Source organism: Netta rufina (genome assembly GCF_964035555.1).
Source record: "Netta rufina genome assembly, chromosome: 1".
NCBI classification, from domain to species: Eukaryota; Metazoa; Chordata; class Aves; order Anseriformes; family Anatidae; genus Netta; species Netta rufina.
This window is the reverse complement of record NC_140123.1, coordinates 62,362,015-62,387,765: the sequence shown is the minus strand read 5'-3', so window position 1 is coordinate 62,387,765 and position 25,751 is coordinate 62,362,015. Positions and strand designations below refer to the sequence as shown.

The window sequence follows — 25,751 nt, the reverse complement described above, 5'->3', positions numbered from 1 at the left end:
AGCAGTGGCTGTCGTTTACTGTAGTAATGCTTTTGACACAGTCTCCTGTGGCATCCTCATAGATTAAGTGGTAGCTGAGTTTAGGGAAACAGACAGTGAGGGGGATTGAAGCCTGGCTGCATAGTTGGGCAGGCCCAGAGGGCCCAGATCAGCAGCCTACGGTCCAGCTGGAGGCAGCTGACCAGTGGTGTACCCCAGGGGCTGGTATGAGGTCCAGTCCTGTTCAACATCTTCATTAATCACTGGGATGATGGGCTACAGTGCAACCTCAGAGAGTTAGGTGATGATACAAAACTGGGAGGAGTGGCAGATAACACCATATTAAAAGTGCTTATTTTTAAAAGCCGCAAAGGATTTATTTTTAAAGAAAGATGCTACTTTTAAAACCATATCACTGGCCAGAATTGCCTCCTCACTTGAGTTCTGAGCACGTCTCCTATCTCCACTGTCCCAGCTTTTACTAGCCTTGACCTTCAGTTTGAGTGCAGCTCATTGTGCTTGTTTCTGAAGAAATAAGTTAATGTAGAACTACCAAAAAAAATTACTTGGAGCTGAGTAATTCGATATTATATTCTCCTTTCAATGACATTATATTATGTTTTACAGAAGGAATGAAAAGTGTGCTGGTCCATTTCCTAATTTTCCTGAGTTTAGTGTCAAATGTCTCTTGTTTTCTTAGCTCAAGCAGGCAGAAAATGTATGTAGATCTATTTTATTATTGTTCTCCTGAACTACTTCTGGCATTGCTTAGGGAGTATGCTAGGAAGTATAGGTATCTTCCATAGTTTGTGGTGGTTTTTTTTTTTTTTTTTTTTTTTTTTTTTTTTACTGCATGCAAGTCAACTGGATACAGAAGTATGTTACTTCATCGACTCTACTGTTACCAGCAGACTCTTATGGGCAAAACAGTAAATAGTTATTAAGCCAGTCTGCAAAGAGGTTATGATCTTCAAATCCATCCTTATCTGCTTTTTGATCAACTCTTTAATTTTGGTTAGCAGGATAGGCAACTAGAAATTTATTTTTATAGCACTATAATGAATGGAACATTTTATACTTTGTAAGTCTCCTTCCGTGTAAGTCTTCTGTTCCTTTTCACTAAGCATGAGAGACGGCTACTCTCATCTAATCTCATTTAGCCATCTAACAGATATGCATCTAATCTAAATTTGCTGTCTAGGTTCCCCTTACAGGCAGTACAACAACACAGACACTAAAAGAAAGTAACATACTGCATAGCATGATAGGTTATTTTGCTGGATAGTCTATCACCTTGTGGGATATCTCAGGTATTTGAGACAGCTGCGGTGAGTCATTCTTTGATGCTTTCTGTCCCCTTGTCACTACAAAGGGAACCCAGGAGATTAGCTCAGACTAGCAGTCCAGTTTCAACACCTTAAATCTGATGACATGAAAGCCACATGAATTTGCTAGTTTGCGATGCTGTATTTCATTCTGATCCAGGAGCTGACCCCATTAAGTTTTTCTTTGATATGGTACTTAGAGTGTAAGCTTCTGAAAGAAGCAGTCATATCTTCTATTAATAATTCCTTATTACAGTTGACCTCTGCCACTGTGGTTTTAAGAAAGGCTGTCCTTAGTGCTCCTCATTTTTATTTGCTAAACTTTTATCACACAAGCTGGTAAGAAAAGTAATTAGATTTACCAGAGGTCATTCTTATTTCATAATTCCTTTCAGTTAAAAGTCATAGAGAGAACATTTGAAATGAATTAAAGTTATAACCTCCTAAAGAAGATACATGACATTTTACTGTAGTGTAAACTTTTATGTCCAAAAGACATTTATAATATTTTCAGAGATATGAAGAGAGCTTTCATATTTTATTTTTTTTTAAAAAAGCCCTTCATAGTGCAAATTGTGACACTAACGATACTTAATATAGAAAATACAAGGTTTCTTACTGTTATGGTATTTTCTCTTCAATCTTCTCATGTGTCTATTGCCATTCCCTCCTCTCCCCCTCCTAATGGCTCCTTTTAGTTGTGTGTCTTTATATTGAATTTTGAATGAAACTTACAGAAATGTCAGTCTGTCTCCTTTAGGGACTACAATTGAAATCATCAAGCTCACTTTCATTGTCTCCAGTTGGTGACAAATGGCAATTTTATTTAGCAAGGGATGGTTCTTTGTGAGGCTGAATTGATGGATGAGGCCATAAGAGGTTGGGCCGGCTGACAAGGTTACCCCTACCAGCTGTCTGCCCATCCCTGCTGCCTGGGTGTCTGCGCTGCTTGTCAGTCAGCTTTTTGAACCATTGCTGTTTTTACTGTGTAGTGTTTTAAGGCAGACTGTAATTGGTGACAGCTTAGTTTACTTTAAAATGCTGTGCTGCAAACTGTGGTGGTTCCAAAACTCACTGATGAGCAGCTCAGACATCTGTGCAGTAAAGGCCGGCTGGACAGATAGTGTGGCAACAGCATCAGCTGTCCCCAGCATAGCCAGTCCTTTCTGATGTTCAGAAGTTCTTTATTTTATGTGCTTTTTGTTTTGTTTTGCTTTTAATGTTGCAAGTTACAATCAGCCTGCTGTCTAGGAACTCCAGCTTTTAAATATTTTTGAATGGGAATGTTAGCTGGTCCTGATATATAAGAACCCCAATAGTGTTTTCAGATTTCATTGCAAACTCATAAAATGTTTTTCACTCTTATATGTAGGCTGGAGCAAATGTACTGCTGCAAGATGTTAATGGAAACATTGCTCTTGATTATGCCATAGAAGGGACTGAATCCAGCAGCATCCTTCTAATGTACTTGGAAGAAAACGGTAAGTCAGCTCTTCAGATTCTGGAACGTTTTTATTGAACGTGACATCAAGTTGAAAAGAACAGATATTGATTTGACATATGTTAGCAACTCTTTTAGTTTGGAGATGGAGGGGAGGAATATGATCTGGAATCACAAAAGTTCTCAGTGTGTTCAGATTGGAACAACTAACACTGGTTAGGGACAGTGGCTGTTGTCAGATCTTCGTTTGCCCATTCATATGGAGATGCTACAATGTTAATTAGAAACAGAAAAATGGCAGTAATGCAGAAGTTTTTAAACCAAATAATTGAATGATGTCAGAAGTATTTTTTACATTTTATTTCATTTCCCATGTGAGTTATGTATACCATCAGAGTATGCTTTTATATGTTAAATATAAATCTCTGCAAATCTTCTGAATGGAATTGTATATGCAACTTTATTACTTATTTCACAATATTATTGTTTGGTTGGTTTTGCACTGAGGAAATGTAGCTAGATTTGTGTTATAAAATATGCCTAATATGTTGTAGATGACAACATCTGTATTGGAAAAAAACATTTGTTTTTCCAAATGTAGGTACAGATTCTGAAGTGACTTCTAGTATTGCTTTTGACTATAATTAACATTTTAAGGGGCTCATCATAAAACTGAAGAAAATGTATTAAGCAGAAAAAACAAAGAGCAGTAATAGAAAAATGTGTCATTTCACATTGTCTCCATATAAGAAATATGCTTTAACATAAACTAAGTTAAATTATGTTGTGTTAATGAATACTTAAAAGAAAAGTTAACTTAAACTGGCAAGGAAATCAGTCTTAGTGTCAAGTCCTATACTCTTGGTCCACAGAACATTGGTGTATTAAACAGGTGCATCAAAAGTTTGGTTCATCATCTTCAGTGGTCTGCTACTCTTCTTCTCTAACTATATGCATCACAAAGAAACCTTGGTTTGCACTTGTTAGAATTTAATTAGTATCTTCTGAAGTATTTAGATATTCTACTGTAGTTAAAAACATTATAGTTGATAAGGGAATCACTGGAAGAAATAAAGCTTTGTGGATAAGTATTAATTACTTTGAAGTGCCCAAAATAAAGGGATCTCTGAGGGTTGTTTTCATGAAACTCTCATCATAGCAATAATCCCCATGCACACCTGCACATGTATGGTCATACATGGAGCAATGTTATGGCCAAAGGTCTTGTTGCACAAGAGCATTATCTGATCCTGTAGTAAATAGCATCCCCAGCCTGCAGTGTTGTGAAACACCCTTGTATAGTCTCACACTGTAAATACAATGTGTAGGGCATTTTCCCTATTCTTTGTACTTCACCTGCATTCCTAAAAGTTTTTTTTTTATATTTTCCATTCCATAGTGCAGTCTGATTTACAGCATTAAGATTGCTGTGTAAAATCATCTGTACTCTGTACATCTGTAATCATCTGTCATTGCTTTTTTTGTGGAGTTTACAAAGAAAAATAAAATCACATGCCATATGGCTCAGCTAACAGGAAAACAAGAAGCTATCAATTTATTTTTATGAAACAAAGTAAGATTGTAACAATCAGTTTTGATGGTACAGAGAACTTTGTTAACTGGGGAGATTAAAGTTCTTAGAAGTCTTTTATGTTTGTAATTTCTTACAGATTTTATCACTGGGGTAGTTTTACTGCTTCCGGTTGCCGATTATACTTAAATGAGCTAAACCACTATTTCCTTCCTCTTTTTTTTTTTTTTTTTTTTTTTTGAAGGTTATTTTAGAGGAAGCATTGAAACCTCTTTTATCTCCCTTCTTTATTAGCAAGATAGAATTTAAGTTATCTTTCTTACTATTTGTCTGTTTTGTGGAATGCCATTAAAATGTCAGTTAAGCATCTCAGGGAAGACAGCAAACATGACATTTCTATACAAGTGATGGTTCCAATTTTGTTTTTCAATGTATGATTATTTGATAAGCATTCTTGTTCTTTAGTGTCTTAGGTATGTATTGAGAGGTCGTAAGTTAATGAACTCGTCCTTTCTTATTTCTGCAAGCATAAAAGCACTTTAGTCTTACTTCATACAGGCCTAAGCAAGCCACCTTTAAATTGGTAACCCTGCAGACCTTAAGTTTGGCATAGCCAGCTGCTGAAATATTTCTTCAGCTTCCCAGACAGCTTTCTTGAATAATTCCCTTCCACGCCTACATGACTTATAGCATCCAAGCTATCTAGTCTAATGTTAACTTGGATCTGTTCAACATGCTCTACAGATCTTAGTGATGGTCTCAGCTGTGCCCTGTGATGGCTCCGCTGGAGCTGTCTAGAACAGGCTGTGTCCAATAAGGGGCAGACCCTTGCCTCTTACACCGGCCAGCCCTGCAACCCCTTGTGCTACCAAAGCCTTGACACCTACATGAAATGCATTTGGTCATGTGTTGCTCAACACTGGTACTTTTTTATGAAAATAAAAGCAATATGAAGATCCCAGATAAGTATATTTTTCATCATTTTTGATTACTATTAATTAAAAAAAAAAATAAGAAAAAGGATGCCAAAGTATTCTAACACTGAGGTTGTGTTATAGAAACCCTTAAAAAGATCTAGTAATCAAATGGGGGAAATATGTGTACTGTTTCCTAAGTGCACTCAAGAAAAGCCACTGCTGCAGATCAATATAATTGCATAAAAATACTTTTCTAGACTTTCATATTTAAAGCTATGAAAAGCTTTTCATAGACCTTAAGGAATTATTGCTAACACACTACAATCAGAATGGACTAAAGTGTCAACATATGCAAGTTGTTAGCACTAAAGATCAGTGAACTTAAGCTTAAATTAAATTCCCTTATTATTATTATTTTTGAGCCGTGTGCAAAGTGGTGTAAATGTCTGCTTGTAAGTTTTCTACTACTAATGTTGAAGCAGTAGGTTGTCAGAAAATCAGGCAACCAACACCAAACAGCCTCAGGGTAGTTTAAAGCTTTTTACTCTGTTCTTGGTTGGGAATCACCTACCTGTAGGACTATAACACACAAATAATCAATTTTCTGTGTAGAGCTAGATTAAATGCTGATAAAGGAATAGGTGACAGCATTGCCTGTGAGAACCAAGGGACTAAACTTCATGTTTCACTAGATCCCTTCAAGTCCTAAAAATGAACCACACAGAAAATGTGACACATTGAAAATGTTGTATTTGAGAGCGTTCATCTGTCTTCCTTTGGCCTGTTTTGAAAAAATATTTTTATTTTGTATTATTAGATTTAATAGACCACCTTAGTTTTTACATTTTTTCACTTTTGAGGAATTAACTTTCAAGTCTTAGACTCCTCTTACTATTTGTATGCTTCCAGCGTGCAAATGTGTGGTCAATTAAAGAAAAAAAATCCATCATATGGAAACATTTTGTTACCCATATGTTTTTATCAAAGGAAGAGCCTTTAAACTCACTGTGCAGACTTCTGGCACTTGAATTAACATTTTAAGTTATAGTCAGTAGGTTATAATCTACTTTGTAAGTGACTCTAGAAGGAAAACAGGGATCTCCTTGACTAATAGCCTTTACAGAAATTTGAAAAAAATTGTGAAGAACATCAGAAATGAGGGATGGCCTTTTAGTATCCTTTTGAAGTGCTTACTGATGAACAATCTAATTCTGTTACCATCAGAAATAAAAGACCAACATTTATAGAATATCTAAAATGACCATAGAATCATAGAATGGCTTGGGCTGGAAAGTACCTTAAAGAAAGTACCTTAATTCCAACCCCTCTGTGTGGCAGGGATGCCACAGTAGGTCAGGTTTCCCAGGGCCAATTCTAACCTTTAACAAGTTAGAAAAAAGTTTTCAGTGTCCTGCATGTATCCAGAGGTCCTGCAACCTGTTTGCCACACTCCCAGGGGTTTGGCTGCCTGTGCTCAAGGCCAGCTCTGATGTGGTAGAGCCGTGTAGCTTGGGGAACAGTTGGCTGAGAGGACAGCTCAGTAGTGGGACGGAGTTGGGAGATGCCTTGTCATGATCTTTCACTCATTCCCTGGCTCAAGAGCCATGGTCCTTGGTCCTTGGTCCTTGGCCCTTGCCTGAGCCATGTCTTGGACCCTGACCCACTGTCTTCGCTTCCTAGCTTCATAGGACTGTTGGTTGGCCCAGATTCCCAGATCGCCAGACCTGGCTGATTTTCTTGTTGGGTATGCTGAGGCTTGCCCTGGGCAGTGAGGACACTGCCCCGTGTTCCCTGGCACTTGTTGAGTAGCCTGATCTTACAGCTCTCTCACAAAAACATCCAACCATAACATTAAGAACTTGCAGAGAAATATTGAGTACAGAAGTATTGTACATGATTAGCTAGTTTAAGACATGATGCTTGTCTCGAGTAACCAGTTGATGGTACACTTCTTTGCTTCTGCATTCTAGTATTAACATTACAAATAAAATAAACATGCAAGACATCTCCACAGATGAATGTTTTAGGATTAAGCCTTGAGATTGTGCCAGTCTGTTAAAATAAATGAGAGTTATTTTTGTTATCATACAAAGTAAGAAGAGACTGAATTCATGTAGCTTATTTTAGTTAGGTGGGTCATCAACATCCATATTATAGAAGAGAGAGTGTATTTCACTAGAGTGGGAGAGTTGTCACTCTGATGTCTACATGAGGGGAAAACAGGAATTTCATTTCTGATAGATTTTCAGAGTAAAAGGAAATAACCTAAACATCATTCATTTGCTTTGACAGCATATATAATAATAGCTTTAAAGACAAACATGTGAAACCCAGCAACAGCCATCAGTCAGTACTTCTGTAATGAATTAGAGCTATACCCTCAGTAGTTTTGCGAGTATGCATTCTTTTGCACATACTGAAAATACTGGCTTCCCTTCTCACATAATAATTGTTGCTGAAAAGTATCTGGTCACATCCTGAACTTTGAAAATCAGATGAACATAATGCTGTTAAGTGATGTTCACAAGAGCTACTGAACTGTGTAATTTTACAAAACTGATGCTCTTTGTAAAGCTATCTAATAAGTGTCCAGTAGAGCTGAAACTTTATGCAAATAAAGCTGGATGAAGTAACAGCCACACATGAATAGTATCATGAATGAAAATGAATATATCAAGAATGGTACCATGATTATTTTTTTCTCACTGATTGTTTGTGAACACATCTATCCTGTACTGTGCCACACAGGGGAAAAACATCTGAGATATGGTATCCCCAGAATTATAGAATATAGATCAACACTTTGGGTTAAAAGGAGCAATTGGCTTCTCACAGCTGTTTCAAGTTTATACCATACATTTGTGCTTGCAAGACATGATGATATTGACCTTTCTTAAAGACTCCTACATGCCCATTAGAGATGAGACATGTAAATTAGTTAGAAGAAGAGTTGCTGCTGGGTGTCCTCGAGTATAGAGCTTTGGTCTGGTCACAGAAACAGGTGTCTGCCTGACAGAGACACTTCTTGGTAATGGATGTTTCTGAGGAAAATATTTTTGTAGAAATTCTCAGTTCTGTTTGCCATGTATTGCTTTAAATGAAAGTTACTTTCCCCTTTTTTCTCTGAGGTTTTTACGTTCCTTAGGGTTGTCAGTTCTATAGCCATATCCCAGAAAGGGAGAGAGAGCCAAAGTAAATGAAATGGCCTTGTCAGGTGTTTCTCGTAAATGTGGAGAACTGATACATTTTGTAGCTTTTAGGTTATGCTGTTGCTTGTCATCAGCACTGACACTCATCACCCAATGCTGTGCTCTGCAGGGTCACTACCGTTTTAACTATTCCTTTTCCATCTCGTCTCCTGCAGAGTTTGAGAACATGTAGCTCTTCTGATTTTACAGGGTATTTGGAGTGTATTTTCTATCTTATGCCTTTTTCTTTGACTTTCCTTTTTATTTTTTTTTTTTTTCAATGTGAGTCTGTTCCCATACTACATGCCAATTTGGTTTTCTTCCTCTATTTATTCATGCTGGCTGTCGTCCCGTTTCAGCTGAATATCTAAACCATATTTTCCCTTTGAAAAGCAGCATGAAGGTCATTCTTTGATTCAGACTGCGAAAGTTACTGTATGGGTAACATTTTTTTTTATTTCATCTAAACTCATGAAAACTATCACTCCCTGGAGAGGGAGAGAGGATTCCGCAGAATTACAAACTTGATTAAGGGAAAGCAATTACTGACCAAGTCTCTTTGTTTGAGTCTCAGGGAACGATACATGCACATGCTTGGTAAAGCTGATTCTCAGTTAGTTCCTCACTGGAGAAGCCTCCCCTCTCAAATCCAACATTTCCTGAGCTCTCGGGATTCAAAACTCTGCAATTCTGTGATTGCAATATTTTTTTTGCATGTTTTCATTCTATTTTCTATAAAGGCAGCAGAAAGGAATCTCTATTGTTCTTGTAGCATTTTCAAAACTCATTTGGACATTGCTAAAATATAGCCTGTGGAACATGTCACTGAGGTATCTCACTTGTGCCTTTTGTGTAGCATTGTTTATGCATCTTCTCTGAGCTGATGTATGCTTAAATGTGTAATTATATGTATGTTAGAATTTTTAAAGCAAATGATGCAACTCAACTCTTCTTGATTCCTCTTTCAGCATGAGTGAAGTTAAATTTTCAAGTCAGGTATTTTGGGGACCCACAGAGAGTACACAAAGGTGCTATCAAATGTGCTTTGCAAGGCAAGGATCAATATTTCAATCAATCAGTCTTTTGTCTTTTTTTTTTTTTTTTTTTTCTGATATTGTATTGGTACTGGTATTTCTGATTTGTAAACTGTGAACATAGTTTCCATGTTTGAGTATTATAGGTATTATGCAAGGTCAAAAGGTACATTAATTTCTACCTGTCACCTCTCTCCTTGAAAATCAAAACTTACTGTAGATGCTTAGTGGAGACATCAAAAGGAAGACAAAAATTGACATAAATTCTGTCAGTAGTAATTTAAATAGCCTTTTTCATCAGGTATAAAACTATACATATATTTTATATATTACATGTATTTTAATCTTTCCTACTTGACAGCATTAGATAGAGCTTAATCGTAGCCAGACAAGTTTTGTTTCAGCTTTTCATTCTATATAATCTGCTTAACAGGTAGAGGCAGTGTTACAAATGATGACTAATTTGGGGTGTATGTAGTCCTTCATTACTTAGCATTTTGGAAATTTAAACTTCGTAGTCCTTCATTACTTAGCATTTTGGAAATTTAAACTTCTGCATTTGAGAGAGTTCGGCTTCTAGGGCAAGAATGTTAAACTATCAATTTACTGTTGCAAAAGCAGGAGCTAGGAAGAAATGGGAAGGTAAAATAACGTGACATCAGTAATTTGTAACTGTCGTGAGGTAGGTTTAAGTTATTACTGTGAAATGCGATGAAGGCATAAAAAAATCTGTTCTGACAAAATGAATAAATACATTGATTCTTAGGAGGTACTCAGAATTTCATATATAAAATCTACATTGTGTCCCAGTCTAGCAACTGTCAGTAAATATAGTATGTTTGCACATTATGCTTTTGGGTGGTTATCTAATTTAAGCTGTCAATACAAATACCTATGTTTGTCTGAATTGAATTTATATGAAAGAGCACAGGTTTTAGTCCAGGTGCAGAACATGTCTCATTTTCTCCAGTTTAGGTTCACATTTGTCTTTTACATTTGGTATCATTTAGTATCATTCGGGTGGCAAGTATGAAAATAAGAGATAAGTAAATGTGGTCAGCAAGACAATGTTCACACTGAACACTTCACCTTAGAGCTGCAACTTAGAGGTGCTGCATGCAAATAAAATTCAGAACATAGAGCAATGTGTAGAATAGCATGTTAGAGAAAGAAAATGAATGGGATTCTTTGTTGGACTACATGTGGTATACCCATTTGTGTAAGCTCCAGCATAGCTTTAAGCTATGAAACTTTAAATATGCTTTTACCCTGAAACATGCTTCAGTCCTTTTACTAATGAAGAAAACCCTGCAGGAATTGTTGAAAAGTAAATGTGAAATGAATCATTCAAGTAAAAATATTTAAGCTACATACATATTATTTAATTTAATTTATTATTTGTCACTTTTCACCTCACTGACAAATGTGGAAGAGAACCAAGAAATCATTTACTCGTATGGTTTTTGTTATGTTATGACCATGGCGGAGAGGAAATATTTTTATATTCTAATTACATTTTCTATATATGGATGTAAATGACCACTGGAAGTTATGAGCAGAAGAATCAAGCCCTGAATTTTGGTTAGATATTCCAATCAGGCCAAAGCCAGTTGCTAATTTAGCCACTCAGCAATTTTGTTGTACCCGCCGTTTCTAATTTTAAGTCTCTTCAGACTGGAGGCCATGCTTTCTTTTGGTTATAGACTGCCTTGCATATCTTCCTTTTAAAGCTGTACTTTGACAAGTGTTTCTTTCAATAGCAATGCTGACTCAAGCAGTCCCAGGCTCTTCATTCCTTTCATCCCCTCCCATTTGTTCCTGCCTCCAGACCACATTTTCACTAGGTTTATAGGCCTTGCAATGGTCCAGGCTCAGCTGGAAAACTAATCCTGGCTAAAAATAACCTAGGCAAATAAAAAAGCATTGAGTTTTAATGTCACTTGCTTCACTTCACAATCTCTGAAGCAGTTGAGCCGACAGATATGAGAGGTTGGTCTGGGGCACTGTAATGAATACAGAGGGGTGAAAGAATGCAGTCAAAAATAATATTCATTCAGTAAGTCTTAAAGACTTGGAGTGGCTTCCCTCAAGTGATTTTTTCCCATTCACAGCTGTTTTACTTCTCACAGGTTCAGTGTATTTAATGATATTCCAACTGCTTTGCTTACAACTGCTCTTGCAAGTTAACAGGGGTTCATGACCATGTATCTGTTATTACTGAATGACACTAAATGTAGTGACTGATAAATAAAGATATGAATCAGGTTGTTGGTAAATATGAGCAAGTAAACACATTCTGTAAATATACACTGAAGTCTAATTAAATGATGACTAGCCTTTTACAAAACCAGGAAACAAAATCATATGTGTTCTTGACTGCTGAATGGAATAGCAGAAGGCTTTAGTCTTTTCATTTTTCCAGGTGTTGAGCTGAATTCATTGCGTCAAATGAAGATACAGAGACCTATGACAATGCTTACAGATGTCCGACAGCTCATAGCAAGTGGAGGAAGCGTGAATCAAAAGAATGATGATGGAGTTACCCTGGTGAGTACCAGTATGTAATAGAGTTTCAGCCCTGTGAAGCCCTGTGAATACACATGTACTTCAACTGTAATGGTGAGCATTGCAAGTACAGATGCAAGGCTGGGCCGTTCTGTACAAAAAGACACGAAGGAGTGTAGGATTTTGGTTCTTATTTGTCCTTTTAAAAATAGATATATGTCAATGCCCTGCACAGTATAGATTTTGAAATAGGCTAGTGCAATATCTGTGTCTTAATGTCAACTTTCTTATTCTTAGCCACTGAATACACAACACAAAAAAATCAGTAACAAAAAAAAAATTGTGTTCTGTAGTTTAGAACTAGAGCAGATACTTATGATCTTTGACATTCTGTGTAAGAGAGGGCCTAAAACTTCTCTGAGTGATTACTGTGTTAGGCTCATATCTTTTGGCTGAGCTAGTGTAAAACAGTATTTCATGAAGCTATCCCGTCTTGATTCAGTGTAAGGAAGCATAGGAAGCATGCACCTTATTCTTGGATAAATATTCCCGCTTCTAAATTTGCTTGTTATTTGTAATCATAGGTTCTCATTTTTTTTTTCTTTTTTTTTTTTCCTAATAGATATTACTACTACTTCAGCTACCAAATCATTTTTAAATTAATGTACTTTTCCCTAAATAGCAAGTCTGTGAAATGTTCTCTTTACATATATTTTTTTCAAGTTAAATCAGAAATGTATGTGTTACTGAACCATTCCATTTATGCTGCATTATGTTGTATGATAATGAATTAATACTAGATCATTTGTATTTAGTTCCGTGTTTTAACATCTGTGGAGAGTTTAAACTATTAGTATTCATATTCAACTATTAGCTTCATATTTGGGTTTGATGAATCCTAGCACTGGCTGTATATGTGCTGAAAAGCTGTTGACTTTTGGGGTGGCTGCCTCAAGGCAGTTAACTGTAGTTAAAAACAGGAGGGTTTAAAAACAGTTAAAAACATCCTTGTTGGATGGGAAGGAATGAGGGAAGTTTTGTTTACTTTCATTCATAAAAGCATTAATTTAACTTCTACTTTCTTGATACCTTTAAATTAAGCTGCTAACTCAGTACAATGTGAGTTTTTTGTACATTACTCTTATTGCTATTTTGGTCTGAATTGGCTTCATTGAACCAAGTCAAGAACTTGCCTGATTAGCACTTCATAAAACCTTTTCTGTAGTTAGCAGTAATAGCTGAAATACATGTATGAAATGTGTTTAACAGTACTGCATATACCAGAAGAAAAGCATTTTTGATAGTTTGTTTCTTCTTGTTTGGTGGGATGTGGACAAAGGGGATATTTTTGGGCACAGTTTTTATGTTGAACTTTGATTTCTGGACTTCTTTCATAGTCTTGCCACAAGTAGCTACAGAGTAAATCATTTTGCTTTTGTTTGAGATTTTTATGTGAAAGTTTTGTCTTACAAATTGGTGGGAAATACAGAATTTGTTAGACTACTCTGTCTCTATTCATGGGTGTGGAGTCAGCCAGTCTGTAATAGCTGTGTGTGTATCAAAGGGCTCTGGGAACAGTTTTTTGTTGCTTTAAATATATCAGTACAGAGACAACAACAAATATGTCAGTTGTAAGGAGAAAATGAGATGTATTTTCTTTTGATAGAATCTAAGATGATACAGTTTACAGCAGGAATATAATTATATTTGAAAGCGAATGTACCAAAAACCACGAGTCTGTTGCTTTAATCCTATCGATTGACAGTCACCAAGTCTTTTTTTTTCCCCAAGTAATACGTTGTGTTTTTTTTTTCATTTGCTTTCACTCTTTACTGTGCAATCAGTTGAATATATATTATGTTCTCCGTTTCTGAAGGTGTATTGTAAGCCATAGCCAGAAGTACATTCTTAATTTGATATCAGGCATACTGAGAAGATAAACTTGTCAACACAGTGACAAGCTATATCAGACTTATTGCCAGTTTGGAAGAACACTTTTGCACAGGACTGCCTTAAGAGCTGACTACATCTTCAGTGCAGATTGCTAAGCAGCAGATTTAAGTACCTTATGGATGGAGTAGGTGCTATAAGTCCTGAACAGAGAGCAGTAGATTGGGAAAAAATGTGTAGTCCAACTCACTTCTCAGCTTGATGTTCTACTGTATTTTGGTATATCTCTGGAAAACCTGTATATACCTGTTGGTACAAACATAAACCACTTTCTTTGTGGCTGCAAAGGTGGAGAAGAGTGGCACTGAGCTCTGATTTTTCCACATCAGGAATTAATTCTTTGTAGGTCACAATCTTTTCTTCATACATTATCTAAGATCATGCATAAATTAGGATCAATTAGGAAACATTGATGACATATGTATATGCTCTTTTGGATTCATAGCACATACGTATGTGTCTATGCAGTACAGACACAGAATGCTATGTGGTAAAACTATTTTTTTTCTGATAAATTCTCCTGTAATAATTTTTTTCTTCAAAAGATTTTAGTCATAAAATATTTCCTTTGTCCTCTCAGCTTTTAAACTTCTTTAAAATAACACTTGTCAGATTGATGTTTGAATAGAAAATGTAATTTCTTTTGTTAAAAACAAAAAGCTGAAGCTATATCACATTATGGGAAAATATTGAGGTTTTTGTACATTTGAAATTAGAACATTTATGGTGAACAGAATTGATGTTCTGCCCCCATTCTAGGGGAAGATTTTTGATGTGCTGTAATGTGTTTCACCCCTCTGCATCAAGAATGTTCATAAAGAAAACTTTATGCTTATTCTCTGCGGATACAGCTGAACCAGAAGTAAAAAAAAAATAGTGGCAATATTCTGGACTCAGTTTTTGGTGTCTCCTATGCTTAAAGTGACTTTACAACCCACAGTTCTAGTAAGAGGTTTATTGCAAGAGGTTACTTGCCATTAGCCATCCATTCCAGTTCTCAAAAAAAATTGTCTCAGGCTAACAATGCTTCAAGGGGCAAACAAACAAAACAAACAAAAAACCCATGTGGTTGCGCTACATTATTTTAGTGTACAGGTTACCCCTGTTCTGCAGTCTTACTGAACCCTGTTCTTATTGACCTTTACAAGGATTGATTTTTTCTGACTGTGGGTGGGGAATTACATTCTGCCAACTTCCAAATGCAAATTTTGTCTCCTTTGCTCCCAGAAGTGCTTGAAATCATAGCAAAGAGCCATGAGAAAATAAACACCACTACCCTGTGAACTGAATCATTCTGGTCATGTGAAGTATCTGCCTCAACAGAGCTATTCACTGTACATAAGAAACAATTTCCACTAAAATTTGCAAATTACAAATTTTCCTTCATGTAGGATTCCTTATTGCGTTTCTTCTTTCACTTGATTATTACTAATGTAAGTAAATTATGCTGCCCTACCACATCTTTCTCGATGAACCCAAATTCTCAAATCAGCCATTAACAAAGATAATTTTTGAGCTTCGTCTTTCACTTTTGTGACATTGCAGTTCTTAGTACCTTATCTCTCATTCTGCTGTTGCTACTCCTATTAACAAGCCATGAGAAAGTACAGATAGCTTTGAAGTTGTCCCTGCTTTAATGGGAAGTTGCACTATGGGACCACCAGAGGTTCCTTCTTACCTGAGTTTCTCTCATTCTTTTACTTTATTTCCCTCTTTCTCTGTCCCACGTTACCTCTGAAATGAATTATAGTGGTGTAGAAAATCAACTCAAACTATTGAAGCAATACCACTCTAAATACTAAATGATCTAAATTATCTTGTAAAGCAACACAACACAAGAAGAACAAAGTGTATGTGGTATTTTTTAAGAAGGTGTTTTTTGTTACCAATGTTGTGCAGCAAGGTCAATGTGCTTAAATTGATTACGTGTTAATGAATTCCTCTTACAATAAAGTAACGTCAGCTCCTATCTGGTATATTTGAACTGTCGCACAAGAAAGTTAGGTCTAGGCCAAGCTCTGCTGAAATGTGTGAATATACCTGGGCTCTTGAAGTCTGTGAATATGCTTGAAATGGATATTGGGTATTTGCTTGAAATTGTATGAAAATTTCAATTTGTCTAGTGATACTAAATTTGTCTAGTGATACTAAATTGTTTATATAAATGTCAGTAAGCTGATATTCTTATTTTTGTTGGGTTTTCTTTATAAATGATAAGTAAGATTATGTGGTGGTTTTCTAGAATGTTGCTTTCATGTGTGTTTTGAATTTATTGTTACTGTGATTTATCCAGCTATGTCTGTAAGGGAATCAAGATATGCAATAGTGCATTATGTTTGTTTGTTTGTTTTTTTCTTTTTTTTTCTGAGAACTCTAAACTAAACATCTCAAACAATTTTCATATTGCAGCTGCACATGGCCTGTGCAAATGGATACAAGAATGTTGCATCTCTGATACTGGATCACGGAGCTGATCTCAATGTAGTGGATAATCAGTACTGGACACCCCTACATTTAGCTGCAAAGTATGGACAGGTAAAGCATGATTTCTTTACCTTCTTTTCTTTGTAGTACTCTAGCGTAGCAATAGCAAATATGTTCAAGACAGGGAGACTGTTCCGTTTTTAATGTGAAAAACATACTCGTTTCTGTACTGTAAGTGGCATATGGAAAATGACAGAGATCATTTGAGAATAAACATTGTAAAGCTATCAACCCAGTAAAATTAAAATCAACAGCAGTTTGTCTCTGGCAAAAAATTAAATTTGCACTGAAATTTGAAAAGGAGACAAAAAAAGCACTTTTGTCTGCTGTTTTCTTATATTCTGATGTCAAACTCTTATTTTTAGCTAGCTTATTTGCTGTGTATATTTCTGTAAATGTACAGGATTCACTTAACACAGTAGTTGCATTCAGAGTTTTCCAGTCTCTGGGAGTGGGATTTGGAGGCTGTGTCTAAATATGACTTGTGCGTCTCACATCCCACCATTTCATATTTCCTTTACCCTTAGTCTCCCAGAACATGCTCAGTACTCCTTTCTAGTCTGACTACTTCACGGTTGCTTTCCACAGCTCCCACTGACCCACCTGACAACTAACAAATCACCACTTACCCACAGACACCTTCCAAAAACCTCTCTGATGCATCCTAGCTCAGCATCCCACTCCTGCCCTTTCTCCTGTCAGGTTTCTTTTGCAGCTTCTGGAAAATTCACCCCATCCCATCTTTGTCTTCCACCAGGAGGGACTGAGACATACTCTGCTGTGGACACAACACTAAGCTTCACTGTGTTTCTCTGAATACAAATTGCTTTTTTCTCTTCAGATTCCTTCTGATGGCAGAGCTATCCTTCCTGACACTGTGGATGTAGGTGTACAGGGTTCGTCGGAAAATGTTATAAATTGTAGCTGTCAAGCCATTACCCTATTTCTTTGGTATTTTGCCATCTTGTACTTCTGTCACTTTGACTATCAATCATGCTTTAAAAATTAACTCAGAATGGCAAAAATGTGTTGCTCCTAAACAGGACTCTGTTTTTTTTTTTTTTTTTTTTTTTTTTTTTTTTTGTTTGTTTGTTTTTAATTCTTTAATAAATATAAATAAAATTCTGTATAGACTTCTGCTGGAATATCAACTTCATAATAATCTTCACAATAGCTTCAGATAATTTTAATTCTGTCTGTGATCTCAGTGGAGACAATGCTATTTATTTAGCTGAATCTCTATTCAATAATTGATGAGAAGTAGGATTTTTGTTCATGTCTGTTTCTCATATTCTAGTTGCTTGTTGATACTCAGGTGACTAAACCTGTGAATTACAAGAGGCTAGTGCTGAGATACAAGGGGTGGGATGCTGCTGATGTTGTAACATCCTTGATGGTCTGCATAGGAATCCAAGATGACTTTTTTATGTGTTTGGTTTATTTGTTTTCTGCAACTGACATTAGCTACTTGGACTTGTACAAAGCATGTGACAATGTCCCTCGTGATACCCTTGTCTCTAATTTGGAGAGACAGATTTGACATATAGACCATTCAGTGGGTAAGGAATTGGCTGGATTGTCACTCAAAGAGTTGCGGTCAACAGTTTAATGTCCAAGTGGAGATCAGCAACAAGTGGTGTTCCCCAGGGGTCAGTATAGGGACTGACACTGTTTAACAACTTTGTTGGTGACATGGGCAGTGGGATCAAGTGCACCCTCAGCAAGTTTACCGATGACACCAAGCTGTATGGTGTGGTCAACACAATGGAGGGAAGGTATGCCATCCTGAGGGACCTGGACAGGCTTGAGAGGTGGGCCCGTGCAAACCTCATGAAGTTCAACAAGGCCTAGTGCAAGGTCCTGCAGTTGGGCCCGGGTAATCCCAAGGACAAATACAGGCTGGAAGGAGAATGGATTGAGAACAACCCTGAGGAAAAGGACTTTGGTGTTTTGGTTGATGAGAAGCTTGACATGAGCTGGCAATGTGTGCTTGCAGCCCAGAAAGCCAACCTCATCCTGGGCTGCATCCAAAGAAATGTGGCCAGAAGGTTGAAAAAGGTGATTTTCCTCCCCCGCTCTGTTCTCCTGTGACCCCACCTGGTGTGCTGAATTCAGCACTGCACTAGAAGAGGTTTCCCAGAGAAGCTGTGGATGCCCCATCCCTGGAAGTGTTCAAGGCCAGGTTGGATAAGGCTTTGAGCAATCTGGTCTAGCATAAGGTGTCCCTGCTAATGTCAGGGAGGTTGGAATTAGATGACTTTTAAAGTCCCTTCCAACCTAAACCATTCTATGATTCTGTAATTCTGTCATTATGTCCCAGATGATGGGGGCAGTGATTCATACTATTCCCAGAGCTGTCGGTGAGGAGCCAGGGACCAGTTCTGCTAGTCACTGTACAAACACTTTGGGTACACGTGGGTGAAGACAAATGAAGTAACATTGCATTCTTCATCACTAAAAATAACAAAATAAAGAGGAAATATCTTCCCTATGTAGTGTTAATAATGAAGCTCGGAGATACCTTCTTTTCATTGTAGATAATTTGCCATCCTTATTTAGAAGATAGACGTGGTTTGAATGTGGATTCTCTTTGTAAAAATCAATTAAATCATTTAAATTGCTTTATCGAGAGGGATTTATTAGATGACAGGAAAATATTTCACACAATAGCTAAGCCACCAGTGTTTTTAAAATTTCCTTTCTTATGATAATTTTGAAAAACATTTAGCCTTAATGTGAATTCATGTGCATATCATATTTACAATTCCATTTTTAGTAGTAATTATAGACAAATACAAGCATTGTTACTTTTTAGGGGAGAATATAGTATGGCAAGGTGAGAATTATCTTCGTCAAGATGTGATTTGAGATAATCTGTTTTAAATAAAAATATATTTATGAGAAATTAGTTATTTTTTAGCCAAAATTATTCTTGTGTCCTGAGAAAGTCATTAATATAAATTCTTGACTCTGGCCCTTTCAGTTTCACCCTCTTATAACACATATTTTTGGTAGGCTTTGTTTAAAGGTTTCACTTAAAAAACTTGCTGCAGTGATAAACTGTATGCTTTATCAGAAGACAGTAAAAAATCTTTTTGGTTTAGTTTGATGCACGACCATTTGTGCTTCCAGTGGGAAAGGCAGCCATTTTAAGGTGTGATAGACTGGCTTCCTTACAATTTCATATTTAAATGAATGAATCAGAGCCATTTAGATTCTAATAAAGATGCAAATGTCTTTTAAAATGTGAAAGTATAGACACAAAGTATCCCCTGAATCTTTTACTGTCTTTTCTGTCAGGAGTTTTATGTATTTTAATTCACATTTTTAAAAAGTTCATTTGTAATGCATTCTTCCACCTCAGTTATACTACAGATGCATACTACTTTGAATGTTCTTTTCAATCATTGAGCTGATTTCTTTCCTTCCAGCCCCCATCCAATTTATTATTATTATCATTATATTTTATGAATCATGTGAACTGATAATTCTTTCTGTCTATGAAATAACTGTAAAATTCATATCATTCAGATATAGTTTTTGTCTGGTGAACCTGCTTATCTTACTAAAATGCAATTGAACAAGTTGTACAAGTTGCATATTATGTTCTTGGAGTGCTTTATGTTATAGATTGTACATACATACATCACCTTGTGAAAAAAGTGAGTAGTGATATTCTTAAGAAGAAATTGTTATGTAGGTTTAGAGTAACATAAATACTCAGCTGAAAGAACAGAGCTCTGTACATATAAAACTTTTTGTTTGTAAATACACAAAATACTAAAGAAGAGTGACCCACACACACCTTGATATGGCTATTTGTATGATCATAACAAGAGTAGAGTTGGTACTAATTCACTTTACATGGAAAAAAATAAATTGAATCCACTGAAGTTTAAAATTTATAGTGAGAAAATTTAATTTGGAGCTGTAAAGGAGGAAATTTATGAAGAATATAGGCACTGGAAGCATAATGTTACAAAACTCAAGTTGTAAATTAATACGCAATGTAAGTGGATCTTAAAAAGCTTATTTCTCCAGCTTCCACAGTAAACTATATGATAAATTGTTGGAGCAATGATACATTATCCTGAGTGAGCAAAGCATGTGAAAAACATCACACTCACCCCTATTAATCAAACTCTGGCTTGTACAAGTACCTTGATAATGGCAAAAGCAGTTTTATTTAGGATGAGGTTCTTCTCACTAAATTTAGCTAACTACAACTTGAATACAAATTCAAAGCTTTTCCTTACCAGAATGGAGAGTAACCTCTAGGGTGCAATTCAGGCAAGTCTAAGAGGCACATTTAAAGTAGGTGGGATGAATCATTATTTGGAGGTCAGCCCCTCCCTCTGACTACAGAGGGTATAAGCAGCTAACATATGTTACAGGACTAACTTGAACACTTTAAAAAAAATATGTGAGAAATCCAGTCCAAAAAGGATGGGCTAACAAGCCAAAGGATGGGTGAATTGTGCATTGGATATTCTATTTCTCCCTAGTCATTGTAAACAGGGCATGGAGCGGATTTCTCACTCTTAAATGACATAAAGCTGCACAGAGTAAATCCTACATAGGCAGTACAGTTAAAGACGTAAAACAATACCTATCTTATCAAATGCAAAACATAATGGATTCCTTGTAAAGAGAGAATAACTAAGAGTTTTCAGTGTCAGTATACCTTACCTAATGTTTTAAAAAATATGTAGCTACGTTTATTTGTATTTGGAGAGAAAAGCAGTTTCAAACATTCCAGTTACTGATAAATTTACTGTCTACAATTTGCTCAAATGGTTGAAAAATTTGAGTTTTGAAAAATTGAAGAAGAACATAAGTGAATGATAAATGAATCATACTATTAGTGCCTGAGCATGTAGATCCAGTGTAGAATTTCTTCCTTTATTACATAGAAGTACAGGATACTACTGAGTTTGAGGAGTATTTACAGCATGTGGCTATTGAGTACATGATAAGGTAACTGAGGCTACTGCCTGAAGGTCAGTCTCTCTTTCTGTAAAATGATGCTTTGCTTTGCAGAAACTGATTAGGTTACTGATCAGTGCATGGGTAGACTGCAAACTGAAATACTGCTAGCTGCAAACATTAAAAAATAATGGTAATAGCATGGAAAAATAGGAATATTTTTAAGCAAAGTATTGCTGAGTTTCTAGGACTGTTGTCATTTTCCACCCTGTAAGTACAAGGACTAAAACCAATTTTTTATTTTTGATGCAAGTTGAGAGTCTCACATAATAATAAAAAGAGATGCTGTTGAGGTATTAAGGTCTGAGTTGTGCAACTTAATAAAATGATGGAATATAATAACCTCTTTAAAACACATGCAAATCTGCATCAATGACACAAACTTCTATTCAAAATAAGATTATGAAGACAACAAAGCAAGCCTCAAGAAATTAGAATGTGCTATGGTTGCTTAAGGAAGTTTAAGAGGGCCTTTTGAACATATACATTCTAATACTGTAATTCGTGGCTATTTGAACTTGTCTCATTCACAAACAGCATGGGGAGTGCCGATCTATAGGTGGCTATTGCCTGTGTGCACCATAGTAGGGCATATAGTCATTGGGGTACCACACCTCTCATGCCCTCGCTGATACCAATTGCGGAAGGGCAATTTGTGTTTCTCAGGCAGATGCCCTCGTTTGTATTTAAGCATAGTGATCTCTCTGTGAACAGCTAGTAGACTGGCACTGGAAGTTTTGTCCCTGCTGGACACCTTCCGGGCTGCTGTGATCAGGAGAGCACGCACTCGCCCTCCCTGTGGTGGGAATACGCTGCAGCTCTGACACTTGCCTTGGGTACTTTGGCACAATTCCCAGGCACAAGCTGTTTCTTTGTCGTTTATCACAGAAATGTCACCTTTCAAACCAGCTATCAGAAGCGTGCAGGTCAGAGCTGACTCCCCAGTAGCTTAAATACTACCTCTCCCAAAATTTCATCCTTTGGGGATGCTGCCTGCCTGTGTATAAACTGTTAAATTGCTAAATCAAAGAAGGCTAGGGATTAAGCCAGGGAACAGTCTGGCTCACATTCACATTGTTTAGAGCTAGCTTCTTCTATAGGAGATTAGTCTTGTTTCTAGAGAGCTGGTTGGAGTGGTCCAAAGCAGTCAGGGACAGAGCTAACAGTTAAGCAGTGTGGATTATAAGGGATACTTAAGCTTGCTCCATTGCACTCTCTTATTTAACAAGATGGATTTAGCATGTGGCTTTGAGGCTTTAACAGTTTCACGATAGGAAAAAAAAAAAAAAAAAAAAAGGTAATTGTTGAACTGCTGGCTGCCTCTCCAAAAGTAACTCTTGCAATAGAAAGGATTTACTATTAAGCGTAAGCAAACAAAATTGTTTAGTGACCTCAGATATTTACCTTATGTTTCTTATTATATCATATATATCCTGTGTCATTTTAAAAATTTGTGTGTGAAATCGGCAATCTGTAAGTATATTCTCCCTTAATACATACACATTTGGTTAGACTGAATCATACCCTTCTGTCTAGTTAGTTCATCCAAACACAGCATTTCACAGCTGAAGTTTGAGAGAACACATTTTGTTACTAGTTGTCTAAGTTACTCATCGTTAGCAGAACAAATTAGTAATTCAACCCAACTATGAACTATTTTCTTATGCACATGTTGACCCCAAAATAGGAGAGAATCCACAGAGGTCATTACAATATACTACAGTGTAGACAGGATACCTGAACTCTTTGTAGGAAATGATACTAAATCTCATTCCACTTTGTCCATTTTTATAGTAGTTCCTTTGATTGGAGTTTCTGGACTTCTGCAAATACATTCCACAAATATTTTCAATGAGAAGAACCTAAAGAAGCAGGTGCTTGTTCTGTATTTCAAAGAGAATAGAGTATAGTCACTCTGGGAATACATATTTTCCCTGTCAAGCAGGCAGAATCTTTCATTTATGGTCAGAAAATCCTCTCGAGAATGTTTTATCCAGTCATATCTCACCCTCGTTTCTTTAGTCTTTTTGTTCATCTTTGGCATTCATGATGATACTCAGGTAGAACAGCAGCATTTCCCTTCAGATCCAATTACACTCATTTTCCTCAAGCAGAGAGATCTCTTTGGGACTTCTGCCTGTGATATCATTCTTTCACTCTCAATATACTCAGAAATTTTCTATGAATCTTTCAAATGCTAATTGCGGGTACAGAATAGTAAAGCAAGAGAAGCTAGATTCACACAATACCAAATGATAACAAAATAGAAGTATGATTTTAAGCTTCATAGACAGACTCGGGGCAGGCTTGATTTCCAAAAATAATATAAAATTCTCAGTGGTTACAAGTGTGTAGTTAAAACTGAGATGTGCGTTGGCTACATTAGGTTTATTTCACTACTTCAGGATCATAGTGATCAAAATTAAATTTAATTTCCTTGAAGTACCAGCAATAGTAACTTTCTCTTATATACATAGGTATGTTTATATGAAAACAGGAGAGGTATATATCATAAACAAGGCTGAAAAGACTGTTCAGGCAAAAACTTTGAGAAGTGCCAGATTTATGATTCTCTGTGGCATTAATATAGAACTTGTATGAGCATAACCTAAACCATCTTTCATCACAAGATCATGTAATATTTTCCCAATGTAATCTATTTTGTTTTCTCTATCTAATTTCCTGGAGGACTGAAAAATAGAAATGTAGGTTATAGTCTTGAAGTAAGGACTGCTTAAGTCTTCACTTCAGCTGAACAGAAGTTCACTGACTTTTGTCTACAGTTTACTGACCTTTGTGACTTTCTTAAATAGCTGAAAACAGTATTATGTTGTCCTTCTTTAGTCAAACTATTCCAGAGGCTTAAAAAGTGCATGTAAGCTATAAAGGTTAAACACACTGACTATGGAAAGGTAGTGGTGACTCTTGGGGAATCTGGGTTCCATTCCAAACTCTGTCTATAAACAGGCCCAATCTTTACCGTTTATGCCTCCCATGTGGAATATACCTTATTTATTCCAATTCCAATGCAATAACCTTATTTATTCCATTCCCTCCGATCTGTTCCATTCTTGTCTTTATTCCATTGCCTCGGTGTCCCATTTATTTGCCTGGCTTCATGTCTCATCTTAGGCTTCTTATCCCAATCCTTCTTTCCTTGCACAGCCAGTTTCTGTCCCTCCTCCTGGTTCTCATCCAAGCTTTATTTTCTCTACTTTGGCTTCATGCCAACCTTCCTGCCCTTCTGTTGTACTTATCCCTTTCTCCCACTTGCTCACAGTCCCAATCTCCCTTGTTCAATCTCAGTGTTTTTTCTTCACAATGTCACTTTCCTCTTTCATTTTCTTTTTCAGCTTAGTTTGTCTCTGCCTATATCCTGGCTCCTTGCCACATCTCTCTTCTTCCCTTTCACTTCATTTATTTGGTGCTGTTTGTTCCAAAGTCCAGTGTTTTATTCATGCTCTGTTCTATTTTTTCCTCTCAACTCTTATTACCCTGCTGTTCATCTCATTCCTGCAACCTACTTTTTCTAATCTGTTCCACTTTGCTGACCGCAGGTGGCTATGGTCTCCTTTTCTCTGTGCTGAAACAGGGAAAATATCTTCCTTGTCTATACTGTATTAAGAAGAGAGATCTGTAATGAGTTTCAGACATAATTTCCTATTTCTAGAACAGTACTATGGATGAGATTAGCAATTGAAGAGAAAATGCTACTTAGCCCCTGAACGATACTGCTCTTATTTGTTTACATATGGAACTTTGGCTTCAAGGAAGACTCAGTCTTTCAAGGTGTACTATTTTGTAAGGAACAACAAATATACGGTATGATCTTCAAAACTGAAATCACAGAAACTCTAATAGTTTAATAATTGCCTTACTTAAAAATGTTGGGTGTTTCAGTCATAGGCTCTACTTTTTTTTTTTTCTTCTCCCCAGTAGTTTAAGTAAGTGTAGTTCCCTAACCTGCACTTTTCTTAATATCCTTGATGCTTTGTTAAGTGCCCATTCTCACTTCATTCTATTAATTAAATACGTCTCCAGTGTTTTTCAGTGTAGTTTCTTACATAATCACTTACCTGATCTTATTTATTCCATCTGCTCAGTATATGGCTAGCCTGAAGTTACAGCAATTCCATAACAGAAGCTTATAATAATAATTGTAATAACAAAAACTGAAAGTACTTACCTGATTCATATTTTTTATTGCAGATCTTTTGAACATCCAAATCTTTTTCTGGCTAACAGAGCCACTGATACTGGTTAGACTAACATTTAGGCCTACAGTGGACTTAAGAGCAAAGGTGGGCTCTTTAATTTATCCATTATAATCTAAAAATTGCCTTGTAAGCATTTTGTGCCTATGATTTTTTTCGAGGTTTGAAATTTGAGAACAAAGAGACAACAAAAGGGA

General features: G+C 36.4%; 1 protein-coding gene across 1 annotated transcript in view; it reads left to right on the top strand.

Annotated features, from left to right (window-relative positions):
- The window catches only part of MYO16 (myosin XVI), a 283,087-nt gene that overhangs the window by 57,893 nt on the left and 199,443 nt on the right, over positions 1–25,751 (top strand). The window contains exons 4-6 of the mRNA XM_084292547.1: positions 2,677–2,785; positions 11,838–11,962; positions 16,280–16,405. Coding sequence (XP_084148673.1) covers positions 2,677–2,785; positions 11,838–11,962; positions 16,280–16,405 — 360 coding nt within the window. The remainder of the gene's footprint in view (positions 1–2,676; positions 2,786–11,837; positions 11,963–16,279; positions 16,406–25,751) is intronic.